Below are 20630 nucleotides of genomic sequence, written 5' to 3'. Positions count from 1 at the left end.
GTTGGAACCTGCCCGGCCGGCCCCCCCCGCCCCCTTCGGAGCCTGCCTGTTTACTCGCCGGCGGGGATGGAGGCTGACGGGAGGCCGCGGCCTCAAGAGCGGCGCTCGCCATGAAGCACCGGCCGCCGCGCTATGAGAGGTAGGTGGGTGAGGAGAGAGAGAGAGAGGGAGACTCTGCCGCGGACCCCGAAGAAACCCGAGCAGATCCCTTCCCCTTGACTCGCCGCCTCTCGCTCCCTTTCCCCCTTCCTTCCTTTTACTATATCCCCACGGTATATAAACTCTTTCGCCGCCTCCCCCCCCCATATAATATCATTTATTAGGCCAACCAAAGCAGAGCGAAGGGGGGAGACTTAAGGTTGATTTTGAAAGCTGTTTTTCGTGTCGTTTCTGTGTCCCTTGATCCAAGTATTGCCCTAACGTTCCGGGTTTGGGGTTTGTTTGTTTTTTCCTTACAGGCCGACGAAGCTACTATTTTTTTGGGGGGGACACCTTCCTTCCCCCAGCTTTCACTTTCTCAACTGCTTGTAATAAGTTGTGGTGGTTTAAGCTTTCCTGCAAGGCCCCTTCACTCAGGCTGCAGGTGGGGGTTGGAGATAAGAGGTTTGGTTGTAAGCCCCTCCCCATGCCCTCTGTAGCTGCTCAGAGACCCTGGGGTTATAATAGCTTCACACGGGGGCTGGGCTGGGCTGGCCTCCAGGATCATTTTGTTGCCGTTCTGTTGATGCTCTCATGACAGCATTTTCCAGGACTGGAAGGAACAGTGTTTTTAAATTATTATTACTAAAGTTTCCAAATTTTGAAATTTACAAATGATCAAAATAAAAAGAGAATTCCATAAATTCCCATGGACTTCCCTCCTCCCCTTTGTGGGTCCTTATGTTAACTTTTTTTCCTCCCACATCTTCTCTATTAATCCAATTCTATTAAATCTCCATTACAACCATAGTCCAATGTTCAGCTACAAGTATCGTTCCAATGCTACGAATATTTTTAATCATTTACAATGATTTTTAAAATAAATTATATAATTTCCCCCATTCCTTATTAAAATTTTGGTCTTCACAATTCTTAATTCTTCCAGTCATTTTTGCCATTTTGGCAAACCCCTGTGCATGTTTGCTTCAGAAGCAAATCCTGCAGTACTGAATGGTGCTCGCAAGCGGGACCCAAATGCTCCTCCCTTCAAATATGCTGTGGCTTAGAATGGGTTCTGGTACCCATTTCGATGGGCAGTGTACAAGGGCAGAGACCATTAAGATGACTCCCTCCTCTCCACCCGCAGGGGCAGTTCTACCTGGGGCCCACTGCAACTCGTAGAGGGAAAAGGTGGGGAAACCAACTGTAGGTGGTGTCTGGAAGCAATGGCAGCCAGAGTCAGGCTAACAGGTGGTTGAGGGTAGACTGAGGTAGGTGGGGTCGTGCCTTGATCACCTGAGTGAACCAGGTGCCACTGCTTGAGGGCTCTAGATTCAGGGAGGTAGCCGTGTTGGTCTGACGCAGTCAACCACCTTGAGGGCTTTCTGCTATCCACCAGAAAACAGTATGGTGTCAAGGAACCCATTCCTTTCCTACTGGCCTCTGTTTTTTATCTGACCCTCTGCTATCCCTCCCTTCCTCCAAGGAGCTTACAATGTCATATACATCAGTGATTCCCAATGGGTAGTCCGCGGACCCCAGGGAGTCAGCACTACTCACCCAGGGGGTGTGCAGCACCACTCACACAACAAAAACTACCATAGAAATATCATTATTTTAAAAAGTATGGAGTTCATGGCTTGGCTTTTGAAAAACAGGGGGTCTGCTATACATAGCTAATTGGGAACCACTATTGTACATGTCCCCCCCTTTTTGCACCCCCATTTTATCCTCGCAACAGGGCTAGGCCGACAAGTAGTGACTGACCCAAGGTTACCCAGGTTGTTGTTATTTTTAATTGGATTTCTTAACCAGCCTTCATCATAAGGTCTCAGGGTTGGTTGAAACAATTTTGAAAGACAAGATTAAAATCTGTTGGAACTATTTGTAATCAAGAGAATACGGTGGGTTCTAAAATACATATATTTTGGACATCAAATGCCACATTTGCCACATTCAATGCAAGTTACAGAGTGAAGGTCAAACCTCCCTGGGGAGGTAATTCTACAGATTTGGGGCTGCCACAGTGAATGCCCTTTCTTGGCCACTGTACCTCCACACCATCATATGTTTGAAAGTGGTGTAACTTCTAAAAGGCCTTATGACTGAGTGGAGATTCGAACCCGGGTCTCCCTCACGCTCCAACCACCACATCACACTAGTTTGCCACCTCTGCTTGTTGAGATATGGATTTCTGTCTATGAAACAGGAAGACCCTGCTTCTTTTGGACAGGTGTAGAGAACCTTTGGCCCTCCAGATGATGCTGAACTACAACTCCCATCATCCCTGGCCATTGGTCATGCTTGCTGGGGCTGGTGGGAGTTGTAGTACAGCAATACCTGGCGGGCCAAAGGTTCCCCACCCTTGCTCTAGGAGCAGGGTGATAGGAGACTTAAGGTTGGGTACATGCCATACATGATTTCCCCAAAGCATCATGGGAACTGTATTTTGGCAAGGGTGTTGGGAGTTATAGCTCTGTGAACCACAGCTCTAGGATTCTTGGAAAGAAGCCATGTGCTTTAAATGTATGGTGTATACATAGCCTAAATATTATTTAACTGGAATTTTAAGTTTTTTTGAGTTAGTTTCCAGAATTTGATCTCCAAATGAATAGTTATGATTCAAGGGATCTAAGAGGACGATCCCTTGTGACCATTCTAATTGGAGAATTACAAGGATTCTCTTGCTAACAGAGTTGCCATCTGTCATTTCCTGTGTACTTTGTGAGATGACTTTAATAACAGATATTTGCAGCGCTTGGGCTGGCGACTTTTAAGGGCTATTCTGTGCAAATGTTCCTGAATAAGTGTAAAATTTTAACCACCTCCATGCAGTTCCTTCAGCTTTCACAAACCTACACCTGCCTCGTAAATCTTTTGAAGGCTGAACATACCACAGACAGAGTCATTTAATCTGTGTTTGAGAACCACACAGGGCCAGCTTCTGGCTGGCTAAGGTTCTGATGGACCCCTGTATGCCTAGACTCAGCAGACAGCTGAAGATCTATCAAGCTGCTGTATACAGACTAGTAGTCCATCTAGGTCTGTATTGTCTATGTCAGGGGTCAGCAAAATTTTTTTCGCAGGGGGCCGGTCCACTGTCCCTCAGACCTTGTGGGAGGCCGGACTATATTTTGAACCCCCCCACGACTCTCCCCTCCCTTCTCCACAGCACCAGATGAGCCCCAGTGGCTGCTTACCTGTGCCTTGCGAGCGGCAGGGGCTGGTGGCGGCAGCGGCAGAGGGACTATGACCCATGGTCTATGTTGACTGGCAGGGGCTTTCCAGGGTTTCAGATAGAGGTCTAACCCAGCCCTACTTGGGGTTAAACCTGGAACCTTCTTCATGCAAAGCACATGCTCTACTGCTAAGCTACAGCACTTCCCCTAAAAACAGATCAGGATTCTGGTCCTCATGGTTCTAAATCAAGGGCTGGTTCAATTAGAAACCATTTAAAAATTGCTTCTTTGTTCCTCCTTAGGAATCATATCGTCAAAACCGAGCAATTTGGAGCAGATCACCTCCAACCTGCTGCCATGCAGCCCCACTCAAATAATCGCCACGGCGCGGCAGGAAACAGCAACGGTACCTCAGCCTCTCAGTGCACTCACGGAGCAAGGTCGCCAGGAGAAGGATCTTGCCAGCATGGAGGGGACATCCACATCCAGCTGAGTTCTGCTTTGGGAGAGGCAGGCGAAGACGCTGGCTCTAGGCAGCACCTGCAGTCAGGGACTCAGAGCCATTCTCGCTCCCACTCCCACGGCGAAGCTCGAGGGCCTCAAGATGGCGGCTCGGATTTGGAGGAGCAGAGCAGCAGCTCCCTTTCCGAGCTCAGATATCTCCTCCACTGGCTACAGAAGAGTCTCCCGTACATCTTGATCCTGTCCCTCAAACTCCTCATGCAGCACATAATGGGTAGAGTACAAGACATTGTGCGCTCCGGAGACAACTGCATTTATTTGGGTTTGAGGTTGAAAGAGAAGCAGCAGGTTGTGCTTCCAGGCCAGGGGATTGAAACAGTTTTAGCGCAATCTTGAAAACTAGTTTGCCTGTTTCTGGTTTCCCTATTAGCCTTGATCACTGGAAAACTTTCTTGGCCAGTTTCTGGCTTCTGAGATTTCACCAGACACCACCAGTATGATTCCATGATTTGCAATAATAAGGACTAGAAGGTGGTGGTGGTGTTTTTTTAAAAAAAAGAAAAACAGTTAAAGCTGAAATTTTCAAAGGGTGGTAGAATTTTGTCCTCAGTGCCACATATTATGTGCTTTATCTGTGCTTCTGGAACTGAAACAAGTTCAGGCTGGGTTTAAACCTGTTGCTGCTTTTACTACCCACAGTACTTATGAAGACTTATTTCTGCCTCTCCTTTGGGATTTTAAATTGAAAACGGGCAGCTTTATTCCTTCTTATCCTTTTTACAGGTTGAAATTAGGAGTGGGGAACCTCAAGGCTGGGGGCCAGACGTGGCCCTCCAGGCAATCCCACCTGGCTCACAGGGTTCTTCAGCTCCGTCATGTGCTTCTAAGTTTCAAGCCCAAAAAGGGGGAGGAAGAACCTCAGGATGCTGCTTGAAATTGAAAAGTTTGTTGGAAAAATTACAGTTGCTTTGTGCATTTCATTGCCTTGCCTTCTTCAGGTCCACTGTAAAACAACAACACCACCACCACGAGGAGTGTCCAATGTGCTTCAGGTTCAACAGCATTACACTAGTTAGTTTAAACTGGGGCTAGGGAACTTGTGGCCCTGCAGATGCTGTTGGACTACGACTCCCATCATCCCTAATCATTGACCATGCTGGCTGAGGCTGATGGGATCTGTAGTCCAAGAACATCCGCAGGGCCACAGCTTCCCTCATCCCTCCTGTAAATGAAAGAACTGATTAAAATTGTTTATTTATTCAACAAATCTTTGCGACACTTTTAAGGAACACAATCAATATAACAATATAACAAATTGCAATTAAGAACTTAAAACCAACAGCTGTTTAAAAGCTTGCAAGCACAACATGCTTATCAAACACAATATCTTATTTATATTTGTATGTTCATGGTTTTATTAATTTCACTGGGACTATTCTGAGTAGGTAGGATGCAGCCCCTCTTAGCTTGGCTACCAAGGCTTGGCAAAAATTGAGAATCCCTGATCATAAGCCCCTGTACTACTATGGCCTTATGTACAGAGTTAAAGTTATCACTGTACTGTTCCCAATATCTTCTGAGAGTCCTTCTCTCCCCTCTTCTCTTGGAGCTTTCATTCTCCTATCCTGCCCTGCTCAAATTCCGCTGCTGAGAAGCTGCTAAAATGCATTTTAGCTTTTTCAGTTTGTTCTTTTGTGGTCATATACTCAGGGACCCTTGGCTTGCTGCAAAACTAAAATTTTGAAACATCAGGTGTCAAAATCTGCAGCTCCCTTCAGCCAGATTAAAAATATTCCTGAAATGTACCCATTCTTTTTTCCATCACTGGAGAAAGGTTCCAGTGGCTAAAGATTTCTAAGCAACAGAATGGTTTTAAAATTGCCAACTCATCTTACAAGTCCTGAAACGTTACTGGCCCATCAAAATGACTAGCCAACAGATCTGGGCTAGCCACCTGTGGCACACAGGATGCAGTCCTTGGAATTTTTCCTGAATAAAAGACCCAGTTGACATAATCCTCCTGCCTTAAGTCATTTGGGAGCGATTTTTATTCACAAAGGGTGTGGCTGTTTCCAATTGGGACTGATAGGGCGTAAGGCAGGGAGCCCAACAGTAGGTGGCGCCAGAGCAAATGTCTGGCCCACCTACAGCCAATGACTAGCTTTGCCCCCATTCTTCTCCTTGCTGAGTTATGCAAGGGGCAACATTGAGACTAAGGAAGACAAAGCTGACAGCCAAGGCCACCTGCTGGACTGGTTGTAAGAGGCAGACGGTGGTGGCTGGTTGAGGTTAGACTGAGGTTTATGGGGCTGTGCCCCATTTGTACTAATAGGCCAGCTGCCACTGCAACAAGTGACCAGGTGAGTGGGTGTTTATCGGCCTGGTGCAAACATATATAAAAAGACCTCAAGGCGCTACCGAGTTAATGCAAATGTAAACAACGATGCAAGTGTTGTTTGCTTGATCTAATTTATTCCAACTTGATTTATTAGATGCAAATTCTCCCCAGTGTGGTAAATAGCTTGAGATCTTTCCAGCCAGCCAGCACTATGCTCTAATTGCATAATAGTGTGGAGGATGGGGTGGAATATCGATGAACAGGGAAACGGGAGAGATGGCAGTAAAGGTGAGAGAAGGTCTACTGCAAGAACATTTTTCCAGCTAGTGGAAGCCCCTCAAATTTTGGCCTTTAGCAGGTACTGCTGTGCCGTGTTTAGACCTCTCCCTTCAGCGATGAGAGCTAGAAGCATGCTCATTACTATTTAATTCATTGAATTCTCACTAATCTGATGATTTGTATAGGGTGCAGTCAGAGCCGTGCAGTAGTGCCCCTGAGTATATAGTGGCTAATTACCGTATTTTTCGCTCTATAAGACACACCTAGTTTTTGCAAGAGGAAAACAAGAAAAAAAATATTCTGAATCCCAGAAGCCAGAACAGCAAGAGGGATCGCTTTGCAGCGAAAACAGCGATCCCTCTTGCTGTTCTGGCTTCTGGGATAGCTGCGCAGCCTGCATTCGCTCCATAAGACGCACACACATTTCCCCTTACTTTTTAGGAGGGAAAAAGAGAGTCTTATAGAGCAAAAAATACGGTATTTTTGTTCTGTTGTCTAAAACAGTTACAAGATATACTATGCAATGCCTTTTTTGATTTTGCTGCTTTGTTTTAAAAAACAAAAATTAGTTTGATGCATTTTTTGGTTCTTTTTCTTTTTCTTTTTCCCCATTTTGTAATTTACCCTTTTTTCCTAATAGGCATTTCTCTGGGAGTTGGGCTGCTAACAACTTATATGTATGCAAACAAAAGCATTGTAAATCAGGTTTTCCTAAGAGTAAGTATTGACCTCTCCGGCGAGGTTGTAAGTATTTTTTTAAAGCTTCACTTTACCCAGGAGATAGATGCGTTCTTGACAGAAACGTGGAACAGAGTGTTAATTTGACAACACACACATTCCATCGCTTAAAATAAAAAGGTTGATTTAAGAACAGCTGCAAAAATAGAATATAGCTATAATGAGCCATTTACATAATATTTTTCCCCGCGTGCTTTGATGCAACCTGAACATTTCTGCTGTGCTCAGCACAAACCGACTCACTACTTAAAGTTGCACACAGGCCTCCGCCATACTTTTCCCTCCCTCCCTCCAAGTCTAGCCTAGGGGAGAGTTCTGTGAAACTCGCAAACTGGCTCGCTACTTTGTGGCTGTGCTGGTCTCATTGTAGCTGCCATTATAGATAATTTTCTTCAGTCTGGCTCAGCTATCTTAATATTTTTGCCAGCTAGCAAAGGTCTTTCTCTTAAACTAGGGCTTTTGGGGGAATGAAGTGATTGACCAGCAGGGCTTGCAACAAAAACGTTGCAGTGTGAAATGCTCCTGTTCCGAATGCCAGCCAGACATGCCCTTTCTCAGGATACTCCATTCCATTCCCCTCTTGTTTCCCCTACTCCGCCATTCCCTGCAGTCAGTCAGCATTCCATATCCACCGAGCATGCTCAGTTCTCACTAAGCTGTTTGGGCTCCCTGCCGGTTTGCAGGGGCAGGTTTGTACTTGTGCAAATTGTAGGATTGTCCGAAGTCTTCTGAGACATCCCATTTGGTGCATGGATTGCACTGTTCTGGTTACACAGCAATCCACACAGTCAGATAATGGGTCTGCTCTTAGTATATAGGTCTTTACATCTTGCCTTGATGCTATTTGTATCTCATGTGGCATTATTTTTCTCCCATTATATTTTATTGGCATTGCTTTGATTTGGGTTATAAGCCATACCTCATCCTACTTGTTTGAAAAACAAAGTATAAATACTGTGTGCAAACAGCTTGTCATGTTGTAATAAAAGTAGTCATCTTTCCATCTTTGAATAGGGGTTGAAAACAAGACTCCTGAGTATGGTTGTTCTGAAGAGGCAGTTTCCCTTAGGGCTCTTGGGAACCATAAACTAAGTAGTTATGATCACAACGTGTTTTGAGAAATCAGTCCCTTTATCAAGGGATTTCCTGCAGAATTTTTTGTTTGTTTGAAAGACTGCATGTGGCATCTTCTCTTACTCCTCGCCCAGCACTGAAAATCTGTTGTTTAAAGCAGGTGTGGGGAGCCTTTGGCCCTCCAGATGTTGTTGAACTACAACCCCCAACAGCCTCAGCAAACATGGCCAATGCCAAGGGATGATGGGAATTGTAGTTCAGCAGCCTCTGAAGAGACAGACATTCCCACACCTGGTTCAGTGGGACAAACTGCTCAAAGTGTTGGGGTAATAACTACCCATGTGGCTGTCTTTTTGTGTATTTGTCTACAGCTGTTCTTGATCCTCTTTTGGGGGAGGCGAGGGGGGGGAGTGCTTTAGTTCTTCAGAGTCACTGTCTCATTCCAAGGGTGGTTCAGGGTGGGCTGTCAGCTTTGTAATCAAGTTGGGGCCAATTCACAGTAGGGGCTTCTTAGTAACATAGACTCCAGCATAGCAGCACATACAAATATGTACATTTGCATATTGCATACGAAATCCCCCCTGAAAAGAAATGCAACCATCAAGTGTGGAATTTCTCTGCTTTCCTGCAGCTTCTAAAGATATTTGGCAGGGCCACTAAGAAGCATGTCATCCCCACAGGTCCATAAGGATATGGCTCCCAGTGGTGCTACCAAGAATCTTTAAAAACCTTCCCATTGAATTCAGTGGGGCTTAATCCCAGGTAAATGGCATTAGGACTGCAGCCTTAGATTGCAGAAGCAGCAGTCCGGCTAATTAAGTGGAGGGCACATTGCCACTTGTTGAACTTCATTTCCCATCACCCCTAATCAATGGCCCTACTGTCTGGGTCTGGTTTATTTGGAGTCCCATCCCCAGGCCTGTACTCCAAAAACTCGCTTACAAAGCCCTCTGAGCTCAGCAGCCTCTTAAATGGAGAATGAATGGCAAAATCACAGCAGCCTAGCATCTTGTAACTAGAAAATGCAGTCAATTGAATTAACCATTTGAAAACTCTTACTTTTGCAGGAAAGGTGTTCCAGACTGGAGTGTGTCTGGTTATTGGCATTCCTAACAGGATCCTCCCTCCTTCTGTATTATACGTTCTACCCTCAGTCTCTTCATTACAGGTAATTCCCCCCTTCTGAATGGCAGTAAAAACAGTATTCCTTGATGTGTAATACATCCAGACCAGATCTATACCATACATTTAGAGCACATGTCTCCCCCCGCAAATAATAATGGGAACAGTTTTTTGTTAAGGGTGCTGGGAATTATAGCTCTATAAAGGTTAAACTATAGTTCCCAGGATTCTTTTTTGGGGAACAATGCTTTAAATACATGGTGTGGGTGTGAACTTACTCCCCAAATGTGCTGATGATGGACACAAGGTGCCTTTAAAAAATGGGTGGGTAATTTCTTTATTTCACTACTGTTTATTTCAACAGCTTGTATCCTGCTTAACACTGCTGCTTCTAAGCAGTGTATAATGTTACCCCCCCCAATAAAAAGATTCAACTGAGATAAAATGGGTTAAAATGAACCATAAAATTGGAAAAGCTTACTCAGAATGCCAGATTTAAGTTGTTACCGGCTGTGGTGAACCAGTTACTAGAGGACCAAACTGCAGGTGTCACATCCCTTTACGTCTTGTTTGTGGGCTTCTTCAGAGCATTTTTCTGTTCATGGTTGGAAACAGGATACTGGTCTGGGTGGTTCATTCCAGGAGGGCTTTTTATATGTTGGATAACATACTTGGATGGATGGATGGAAGGAAGGGAATTATAATCCAGTCTTGAAAAGTCCTATTGAAGAATTAGTCATATAAAAAGTGAACGACTGGCTTGGTTTTTGCTTGCTACTGTGAACGCCTCATAGGAAAAATAAATTTGTAAAAGGTGATTTCTTGGCCATAGCATTCTGCTTGAAATGAGAAAGTGTTTTTGCATTTCTATTTCAAGGGTGCTAAAATACTTTCTGTGAAAAAATGTCTTCAACTTACCGTCTCTTTTGCCTTTGTTTTTTAAAAGCTTGATCCTTTTAAGTCCTTCTGTGGATTACACAAATTTCTGGGAGGTACTTTGGATCGTGGGGATCACAGACTTCATTCTGAAGTTTCTCTTCATGGGCTTCAAATGCATCATTCTCTTACTGCCTTCTTTTATCATGTCTTTTAAGTCCAAGGTAAGAAAACTTTGTTGTCGTTGTTGCTGTTTTCTAAAAAACTTATTTTTAATATGAGTTAGAAATACCCAGTTGTATCACTGTCACACGCTTAACTTCAGCTTATGATAGTAAAACTTACTGTATTTCATTGCAACGAGAGAAGCACTTAGGTTTGCTAATTCCTAGGAAAGGCTTCCTTCCCATCAGAGCAAGAAGGCTGAGCTTTCAGAAGGGCTGAACTGGAAGGGAAGGCATTTGTCATAAGAACATGAGCAGAGCCCTGCTGGACCAGGCCGGTGGCCCATCTAGTCCAGCATCCTTTTCTCATAGTGGCCAATCAGATGCCTGTGGGAAACCTGCAAGACATCTTGAGCGCAATAGCCCTCTCCCCTCCTGTGGCTTCCAGTAACTAGTATTCAGAAGCAACCCTACCTCCAATTGTGGAGGCAGAGCCTAGCTATGGTGTGGTGTAGTGGTTAAGAGCGGTAGTCTCGTAATCTGGTGAACCGGGTTCGCTTCCCTGCTCCTCCACATGCAGCTGCTGGGTGACCTTGGGCCAGTCACACTTCTCTGAAGTCTCTCAGCCCCACTCACCTTACAGAGTGTTTCTTGTGGGGGAGGAAGGGAAAGGAGAATGTTAGCCGCTTTGAGACTCCTTCGGGTAGTGACAAAGCAGGATATCAAATCCAAACTCCTCCTCCTCTTCTTCTTCTTCTATCCTGGCTAGTAACCATTGATGGGCAAATTCCTCTTTTAAAGCCATCCAGGTTGGCAGCCATCACTGGCTCCAATGGCAGGGAGTTCCATAGTTCAACCAGTCAGTTTCTGGGGTGAAGAAATGCCATAGGGCAGGGTCAGGAAAAACGCCTCCTTTTCCACACATTTCATGGATTGCTTCAAAAAGTGTTGGATGCTTAGAGGTCCCCAATTGCTTTAAAATAAAATAAAAATAAGAAATAGAGGTCCCCAATTGCTTAAGTGACTATGTGACTAGTTCAGCAAGCTGTTCCACTTGTGCTAGAGAGGCTTTCTTTTCCCTTAGTGCCCTTAGCACATAGCCAAACCCGACTGGGATCACTCAAGGGGAGTGAAGTTTGAGCCATCAGCAGAGGTGGGGAAAGCAGTAGCTGTGAATAGCCACGAAGGAACGTAGGGTGAAGAAGTCTTGAGTCAGCTCTGCTTAAATAGTTTTCATAGCATGAGAATAAAAACATTGAAGTGAAGTGAGGCTAACACCTGTCTGATTAATGAATGGCAGTTTGCATTGGCCGAAGTGGTCTTGAACTGTCACTAGCAAGAAGTTAAGCATTACCCTTTAAAAAGAAAAATGCACACCCTAAGATGCATATATATAGTAATTAGTGGTGGAAGGTACTTGAGAAAGTAATGATGTCTCAACATTAATGCTGACTTCTCATAACACTTTGATGTACGATGAAAGAATAGCAGGCCCTTCATCTGGCTTAAACTGTTTAGGTGAGAGGAGAAGGGCTTAATGACTGAATAAAATCTGGTTTGCTTTCAGACATGGGCAACTGGACAAAAATAAATCATTAAATATTATCTTGTTAGAGGTGAATAATGAAAATCCTGCCAGTTCAGCAGAGATCTGAGTTATTGATTTGGTAAAAAGAATGTCTGGGAAGCTTGGCCAAGCAGAGATTCCTGGCACTGCTGCAATTTTATTTATTATGCTAGAAAGCTGAACTCCTAAGAGCTGCCTGTGTCCATTTGTTTGATGGGGTTTTTTAATTACAAAAGATATACTTCTTCACGGGCTTCAGCAGCTGTTAACCCCATGGGTTGTGTCCAGTGTTAGTCATGCTCCGTGTAGGCCCATGGAAATAAATGGATATGATTTACATAGGTCTGTTGATTTCAGTGGGTCCACTCTTGAGTAGAATTTACCTGGCTACAACCTTATATTCGGTCCAGGCTTCTGGCATTAAGCATGATCTGCAAGAGCAACAGTGGGGAAGCTCTGGACCCCGGGTCTAATCTGAGCTGCCACGCCCTACTCCATTTGGCTCACGAGCCATGCCTACCCGCCCTGCCCCTGACATCAGGTGGCAGGTTAAAGACATGGCTTCTCTGCCCAAAATAGGACTTGCTTTTGGCATGGGTAAGAACCCCAGTGAGAATGAAAACAAAGCTCACTGGGTGACCTTGGAGTAGTCACTACCTAGCCTACCTCAAAGGGCTGTTGTGAGGATAAAATGGGGGGTTGAGGAGGGATGAATTCATGTATGCCCTCACAAGCTCTTTAGCCTGGTAAGCAGAGTTTATAGAAGCTTGCAGTGATGGGTGGGTAAGAAATAAGTAACAATGATCTTCTTTGTATGTTGTAAACCAGGGTTATTGGTACATGCTCTTGGAAGAGCTCTGCCAGTTTTACCGCAAGATCGTCCCTGTGCCAGTCTGGTTCCGGTACTTTGTTGGCTTGAGGGAGCTGGACAGCGCATTGGGGTGGAGTCTCGGAGTCTTGATGGCCCTGCTCTACCTCATCCTAAAGGTAAACTCCGATCTGCTGCTAAACCCTCTTTTCTTAAAAACAGCGTGGCAAGAGGCAGCCTAGGTGTAAACACAGCAGCAACACATTGCCATGTGTGTGAGATTGCATGCACCTTGTCTTTCTAGGCCTCGGTTTCTTCAGCTAACAAATGGCAAAAACTATTTTTCTGTGTTAACCTTGAGCAGCTAGAGCCATGCTTGGCTGGGGCAAGGTGCCCAGCTGGGTTCCTTAATATCAGTTTTCCCTGCACAGGAACTTCCCATCTCTCCCTCTAATAGAGAATGTGGATGGTAAGTTGTGACAAACAGCCAGCGTGGAGCCACCAAGCAGGAGTGTTGGCACGCTCTGGAGAACCGTTTGTTTGTTTGTGTGCACACACCCACCCACCCACATCCAGCTTAGTAGCTATTGAATGCTGAGTGTAACTTGGAAAAGATGAATGAAAAGCTAGGATGTGGGGGGCATAGCTGGCCGGCACACAGAGCAAGAACAGCCTTTGACTAAGATATAGGTTGTAAATCACTGAACAAGATGGCGATTCTGGGACCAGTATACCTTAAGAACCTATCAAATTTCCAAGATTCAAGGGAGACCCTCCTCTCTGCCCAATCACCCCCTAGATATATGGTGGGCGGTATGCTGTTGTGTCTGTCTTAATACATTGTATTTACTGTAAACTGACCTGACTATCCCTTGACAGAAAATCAGGGTAGAAATCTTTTGAAATAAAACAAGTCTTGATTGTGTTAGCTTGCAGTTCTAACCTCACTTGGCTGAGAAGCCTCACTGAATTCAGGAAGGCTTACTTCTGAGTAAGCATGGTTAGGATAGCAGCACAGTCTTTTGGGATTTGTTTTCTCAGCCTCTACTGTTTTAACTTTTTGTCTTTTTTGTGAGCATCTCTTATTTTGACTTTAGCTTCATTCTATCTGCTCTAGGCTTATAGGAGAAAGCCTACAACTTTTAATTGTTGTTACATGACACTTAAGACCCCTTCAGTGTTGTTTTTTTAAAGTTAAAGTAAAGGTAAAGGGACCCCTGACCATTAGGTCCAGTCGTGGCCGACTCTGGGGTTGCCGTGCTCAAGCTACTTTACTGTTTAAAGCTAGTTTACATCTATTTCCTCTCATGTTATCTTTTCAGCTTCTGAGCTTCTTTGGACATCTGAAAAATTTCAGACGAGTCTTGCGGATATTTTATGCACAACCAGTGAGTATTTGTACCCTCTTAAGAACATTTTTCTTTTCTCTTAAAACAAACCACAGTTCCCTGTGACATTCAAATTTGGAGCTGTGATTTAAAAAACAAAACAGGGGAGTCAAAGGTCTGGCCATACTCCTGTTGTTGGACTACAGCTCCCATCAGTCACAGCTAGCATGGCCAATGGTGAGGGATGGCAGGAGCTGTAGTTGGACATTTGGAGAACACTTGGGTGAAGGCTGATGTACTTTCATATAGAAGCAGCCTGTGAACCAGGAAGTCCACACTGGTGTCATAAATACACCAAACACCTTGTCTGCAATATATGGATAACACTACTACTCTATCAGAGGGGACTGCTGCAATTATTATTTAAACTGTACATACCTGTGTATCTGGTGCCACTACCTTCCTTGCTAGAAACCAAGTATTTGAGCCTGTTCTGTACCTTCTGTCTCTTTGCAGAACTTCGGCGTCGCAGCCAGCAAGAGGCAGTGTGCGGAAGCGGAAGACATTTGCTCCATCTGCCAAGCTGAATTTCAGAAGCCTGTTCTTCTCATCTGCCAGGTAACTCACCAGTGTTATTCTCCTCCTGCTGTCCCAACGTTGTTCTGAACAGCCAAACAATTCCTTAGAAGCTTACCCAGAGTTCCTCAGTGCATAGATCAGCAATGGTGGACAAGGTTCTTTGATAAGACAACCTTACACCTACCTTCACTGCTCTTTCCTGGAGTGAAGAAAGTCTGCAACTCATTGCCCTCTACCAGGGATGGGGAGTTTCAGGCCTGGGGGCCAGATGGAACCCTCCACACCTGTTTGGCCCTTGGGACACCCCTCACCAGCCCTGCTTGGCACTTGAGTGTTTTTGCTTGGCTGGGACGCATCTTTAAACTCTGATAATGCCTCTAGCTTGCCTGGATCAAGGAGGGAGGGGTGTGTTTGTGTGTAAAGGTATACTTTACATTCGTTGCTCCACCCACTTTTGCCTCTGGCCTCATTATTATTATTATTTATTAAATTTATATACCACCCTTCATCTGAAGATCTTAGAGCGGTTCGCAAGATAAAAATAAAGAATAAAAGCACAAGAGAAGGAATGATGTCCTTGAGCCGAGCCCTACACCAGTCAAGGGATTTAAAAGTATGCTGAATGTTACTGAGTTGCTGAGCTCCTTTGCACCCCACTGTGCTCAAAGCGGCCTTTCTCGTTTCAGCACATATTTTGTGAAGAATGCATAGCTCTGTGGTTCAACAGAGAGAGAACGTGCCCCCTGTGCAGAACCATCATCTCGGACCACATCAACAAGTGGAAAGATGGGGCAACTTCCGCACAACTACAGGTCTATTAAAAACCCTGTCGGACACAAGAGCTACAGTTTGAATGCTGGTCTTTACCGTTTAAGGGGGTTGGGTGGAAAGGAGGCGTTAGAAGAAAAAGGTACTCAGGGGGTTAAGTCTACATACGTCCATCTCTCAGCTGCTGCAGGACTTGAGTCCATTCAGACACAAAGCAACTTGCTTGAAAGCTGCTTTTTCATGTTGAATTCACCCTTCAGTTGCTGGTTGTGTGTAAAATACGCCAGAGCTCTGTTCTTCAACCTTGGTTCCCCTGGTGCCTTTGCACCAGAACACCCATCATCCCTGACCGTTACTGGCAGGGACTGCTGAGAGTTGTAGTCTTGTAGTCCAATTTCATGAGGGGAACCAAGGCTGAATAACATTGGTTGAGACGTGCTCAAAACTTTTGGCAATGCTGCAGGAGCAATAGCCTCAAATTCAGTTCCATGCAGATGTCTAAACCAGCCTGTTACCAGAGCACAAATAGGATCAGTATTGCACGTGATATGCTAAAAATCCAGTTTGCACAAATCTTGAGATTCTATGAGAGTTACCACTTTTATGCCACTTGGCTCCTGTAGAAGCTGCTGGTTCCTTATCCCTCCTGCCATTACAGCAGTAGCTACTTATATTCATGCAAGAAAGTCAGGAATGAATTTTTTGCTTCAATTATGCACACATAATTTTTCTACTTTTGTAAGCCTGGATTTTTAAAAAGCAAAATCTTATACTATATTTTGTCATAAACAACTACATTTTATTACAAAGGGGAAGAGATCTATTTTAGTGATACTTAAGACAACAACCTGTGGTATACCTAAAGATTGGTGAGAATAAAAGCAGTTTTAATCTATTGGTCTGGTATTTCTCTTACTACCTCTTCTGCATGTATACGTTTTCCAACATATCATCAGTGAAACGGCTTATAAAAGTAACCAGTAAAGCTTGCAAAAATAAAAAAACCCCAAACACTTCAATTCTCAGACGGTGACCATTTTGCCCAGGAGTTCTGTTCCTGGCCCCCACATGTATCCGTGGAGCATGCAGCCCATTCCACCCCCCGTTCTGCCCTTGTCCAGATCCAAAAGGACCTGAGCATCAGTGGTCACACATCAATTGGATGTGTGCAAAATGGTGACCGTGTCTATAACATAAAGGCCTACAAGCCAAGGTAGAAACATGGCGCTAGATGTTGGGATTCCCAACTGTCATCATTCTCAGCCACTAGCGGGCCACAAGTTGCCCATCTATCTTAAGAAATTAAGGGATAAGCACAACACTTGGCTGGACAGCACATCAATACATGTTTTCTGAAAAACAAGTCTGTTAACTTGGAACTAGATCCAAGTCATCACTATTCCTGTTGATTGAAGAGTTGTGACTGACTTCTGTGTCATTGAGCAGTCATTTCACTGTATAGCGAAGTTATGCTGTAGAAGGGGTGTGTATGTTGTTTCTTTTAAAAAACCAAACTCCAAATTAAGTCTACATTTGGTTTGAAAAGCCCATCAACTGCCCCTTGATCTGCAAACTTCGTAGCAACAGGAACTGCAAGCCGAGATTCTCAAAGAGAGTGCACAATAAATAAATAATCAATATTCATACATTCATTCAAAGTTGCATTTAATTGCTATTTACATCCATTTGTTTTGAAATAAAGTATATATTATTACAGTAAATAATACAGAATGAAATGCAGGGAGGGAGTTTCTACCCCTCATACCATTCTTAGTAAGGCAGCTGTAGAATCTGATTCTTAACAGATGGTTTACAAAGCCAGCTAACGTCTAGCAGAATGAACACTTCCTTAAAGCATACAGATGAAAATTAAAAACCACCAAACCTTGAAGCCCTTATGCAGCTTTCTCCCGCTTCCTTTCCTTCCCCAAAGGCTCATAGACACCATGATGTAAACATGTTAATTTCTGAAGATGCCTGCACAGTTGGAGACACCAGAGGTGATGAAACCTAGATCCCCATTTGCTCCTCTTCCAAGAGCTTAGGGACAGCTGCTCACACCATCAAATATACTAAGCTGTCTTTCAGAAGAGACCAGGGATCACTCTAGCATTGCTGCTGCCCAGATTTGATTCATATCAGTAGGGCTCAGAAGGGTTTGTTGAGCAGATGCGTGTGGCTCAGCAATGTTTGGTGGGTTGATTAGCATCCTCTTGCCAGAGAGGACAAGGTAACAATATGGCAGCTGGGGTTTTCTTTTTCCCTTCCAGGTTCAGACCACCTTTCCTCTTCCGATATAAATACCCAAGAGTGGGGAAGCAGTGGCACTCCAAAGGCTGCTGGTCTCCCAGAAATCTCAGCCAGCATGTGGAGAGCCACAAGTGTCGCCAACCCTGTCTTTAGACTCCCAAAATAGGAAGAAAAGAGGAACCAGTTCATGCATAAACCTGGGCAAGGATTCTTAACACACTTCCCTTCCGTGAGCCACACATAAAATTGGGCCGACGGCGCATAGCACCCAGACCATCTACGTGATGGGGGGGGAGGAGGGAGGTGATAAGCCACACAAGCCCACTTTGGCCGGCTGAGTGTTATGCAATTATGAGAATGCAAACCCTGTTGCCCATTAAACGGCATACAGATCCCAACTAGCTACTATTTCTTGGCAATTCTGGGAACCTTCACTTTCATAAACAAGAAAACGAGCAGTAAAGGGGAAGGGGTGGCTCCACCGGACACAGCAACACTGTAGACCCGGTGTGGGCAACTGTTGGCCCTCCAGATGTTGCTGCGCCACAAGTTGCATCATGCTTGGCCTTTGGCTGTGTTTGCTAAGGCTGATGGGAGTTGTAGTCCAGCAACACCTGGAGAGCTAAAGGTTACCCACACAGGCTCTAGAAAAGATGTCCTTCCATCAACTAGGTTAGAGCACAGGGGTTGTAATGAGAGTCAAACACTCGAATGCTGCCTAATCTCCCCCCAAATTCCCATGGGTTGCAAAAATTCAAATGCACCATGTATTCAACAGGGAATGGCAATAGTTGAGATTTTAACACACCCACTCATAGATCTCTTGGGATGGGAGGGCTCTGAGGCCAGCTGACCTATTCACTTCTCTGTTCCTCCAAGTGAACAGTGGAATACAACGAGCACTGCTTACATTTCACTATCATGGATCTCTAGTGGAAATAACACATGGTTCAAGTTTAATGCTTAAATATGTGGTTAGCCTCAGCAGGTATTAATCCCATTTTTTAATAATATAATGGTACAAAAATCTATAAAAATCAAATTATAGCAAAATCCCAAGATTATAATTAAAAAAGCACATCTTGTACAAAATAAATCTTAATTCCTATACCTCAATGAAAACTTTTAAGACTTTTTTTTAAAAAAAGAAAGCACTTAAGTTCTCTGACAGTCACGGCATTTCACACACTAGCATTCTTTCTGAAGTCATACAGGAGTAAGAATCCCACTCCTTTTCAAAGTCTTGTGACTAATATAATATTGATACTATAACAGCTATATACAAAGAGAGAGACAGAGAGAGAGAGAGAAATCAAGGTTTGGATATCTATTTATACAAATAAATACAGGATAACCCCATATTGCATAGTGTGTGCTTGCTGTCCCAAGTCAAGATTCAAGAGTTTCACAGTTCAAAGCTGATGAACACAGTTTAGGAAGTTGACTTAAGTGAAATGATTAAACTGGAAAACAGATTCAAAACACTTTTGCCACCTTCTGCTGACCCTATTAGCCAAGCCGATGGTTATATTTACCCAGAGCAGGACCACACACAAGATCACCAGAGATCTCTCATTTTAGAGAAGAGGTAGGGCTAACCCCCTACCAAATGGGGCTCATTCTAAATTCGGCTCTCGTATGACTCCTGACCATTTCCGTGGGGCCTGCCAACGTCATGGTTTCCAGATGTTGTGGGGCTAAATTTCCATCAGCCTTAAGCCAGAATGGCCAAAGGGGAAGCTGTGGTACACAACATCTGGGTGGAACCATGTTTGGCTACTCAACATAATCTGTCACACCCCAGGGAATTGTGCCTAACAGAACACTCCTACTACTCAGAAGTAAGTCCATTGAGTTCAACAGGACATACCCTGAGGCAATGGCACACGGGATTCTAGCACAACTGATTTCTGGCTTTCACAAAGCACAAGCCATCATCCACAACCATACTGCCTCCAATACATAAAAGGTGAGTGAACGGCAACATCAGCTTCACTGCATACTAGAGAAGTGATAAACATTCGGTTGTCTATAGCGTCACGGAAGTTGCCTTGACGCAGAAGTGGGGCAACTCTGGCCCTTCAGAGTCTACACTCCAACTCCCATCATCCCTGATTGGCCACGCTGGCTTTGGCTGATGGAAGTTGGGAATCCACCCCCTGCCCTAGCCGGATTTCCCTTGCAAAACCAAAATGTGGAAAAACAGGTCAGCCCTAATAGCTCTTCAAAGCCAGCAAAAGAACCCAGGAACTGCCAAGTCGTGCCCAAGGCCTGGTTGAGACGTTTATGCAGGTAGAGAACGTCTTGACAAAGAGCCAAGCACTTCCCACCTTCCACCAGTTACCTGTGACGCAGGCACCACATAGGACCCTCCCCACTGCCACTCTCAAATGTGCAATTAGTTTCCCCGATACGAAGATTACATAAACGAAGCGCTCGCACTCCTGGCAGCATGGCCTTGCTAGAATCATGCGTTTCCTGGGCAACCTGCATCCGCCACAGAAAAATGGCGTCTAACCTTAAGCCGGGCTCAACTCTGCTTTGAAGTTAATACCATGCAAGGCATGGAGTTAAAAGAGTGTCCAGGAGTGGAAGGGCAGTGGGCTCAAACCAAAGCAATTCCATCTCCCCATCTCCAGGCTTCAAAGATGTGAACATTTAGTGGAATGGAGTGACTCTGGGCCCTGGGAGGATGCTACACCCCTCAAGACTTCATTTGTCTGTCTTCCCCCCCGCCCCCAAGTCCCACTGAAATTAGTAGGGGTTTTTAAACCACTGTTCAACGCTACTCTACTACTTGAATTTTGCTGCTCCAAAGAACAGGGACTACAGCCCCCGACATTCCTGACCACTGCCATGTTGGCTGTAGGGACTCATGGGAGCAATGTCCAGAGGGCCACCAATGCCCCACCACTGGTGACGGCTTGAAGCCAGACAACTGCAGGCAGCACCCACACATC

General features: G+C 44.7%; 1 protein-coding gene and 1 long non-coding RNA gene across 2 annotated transcripts; one reads left to right on the top strand and one right to left on the bottom strand.

Moving 5' to 3' along the window:
• Nucleotides 1-3: 3 nt before the first annotated feature.
• RNFT1 (ring finger protein, transmembrane 1) lies at nucleotides 4-16315 on the top strand. Its single transcript, XM_053367059.1, has 9 exons — nucleotides 4-139; nucleotides 3620-4053; nucleotides 7037-7113; nucleotides 9276-9376; nucleotides 10277-10430; nucleotides 12766-12924; nucleotides 14068-14133; nucleotides 14590-14691; nucleotides 15339-16315. Exons 1-9 carry the CDS (start codon nucleotides 111-113, stop codon nucleotides 15471-15473), a joined length of 1257 nt encoding a protein of 418 aa, XP_053223034.1. The 5' UTR covers nucleotides 4-110; the 3' UTR covers nucleotides 15474-16315.
• A 753-nt stretch (nucleotides 16316-17068) lies between these two features.
• Nucleotides 17069-18012, bottom strand: LOC128402721 (uncharacterized). The gene is made up of 2 exons (XR_008327763.1): nucleotides 17725-18012; nucleotides 17069-17683 (listed from the first exon to the last, which is right to left on the bottom strand). It is a non-coding gene; the product is annotated as an uncharacterized LOC128402721 (long non-coding RNA).
• Nucleotides 18013-20630: the final 2618 nt, after the last annotated feature.

Source organism: Podarcis raffonei, chromosome 15, assembly GCF_027172205.1.
Source record: "Podarcis raffonei isolate rPodRaf1 chromosome 15, rPodRaf1.pri, whole genome shotgun sequence".
Classification (NCBI taxonomy): domain Eukaryota; kingdom Metazoa; phylum Chordata; class Lepidosauria; order Squamata; family Lacertidae; genus Podarcis; species Podarcis raffonei.
Note: the sequence above shows the minus strand (reverse complement) of the source record. Positions and strands in the feature narration are given on the sequence as shown.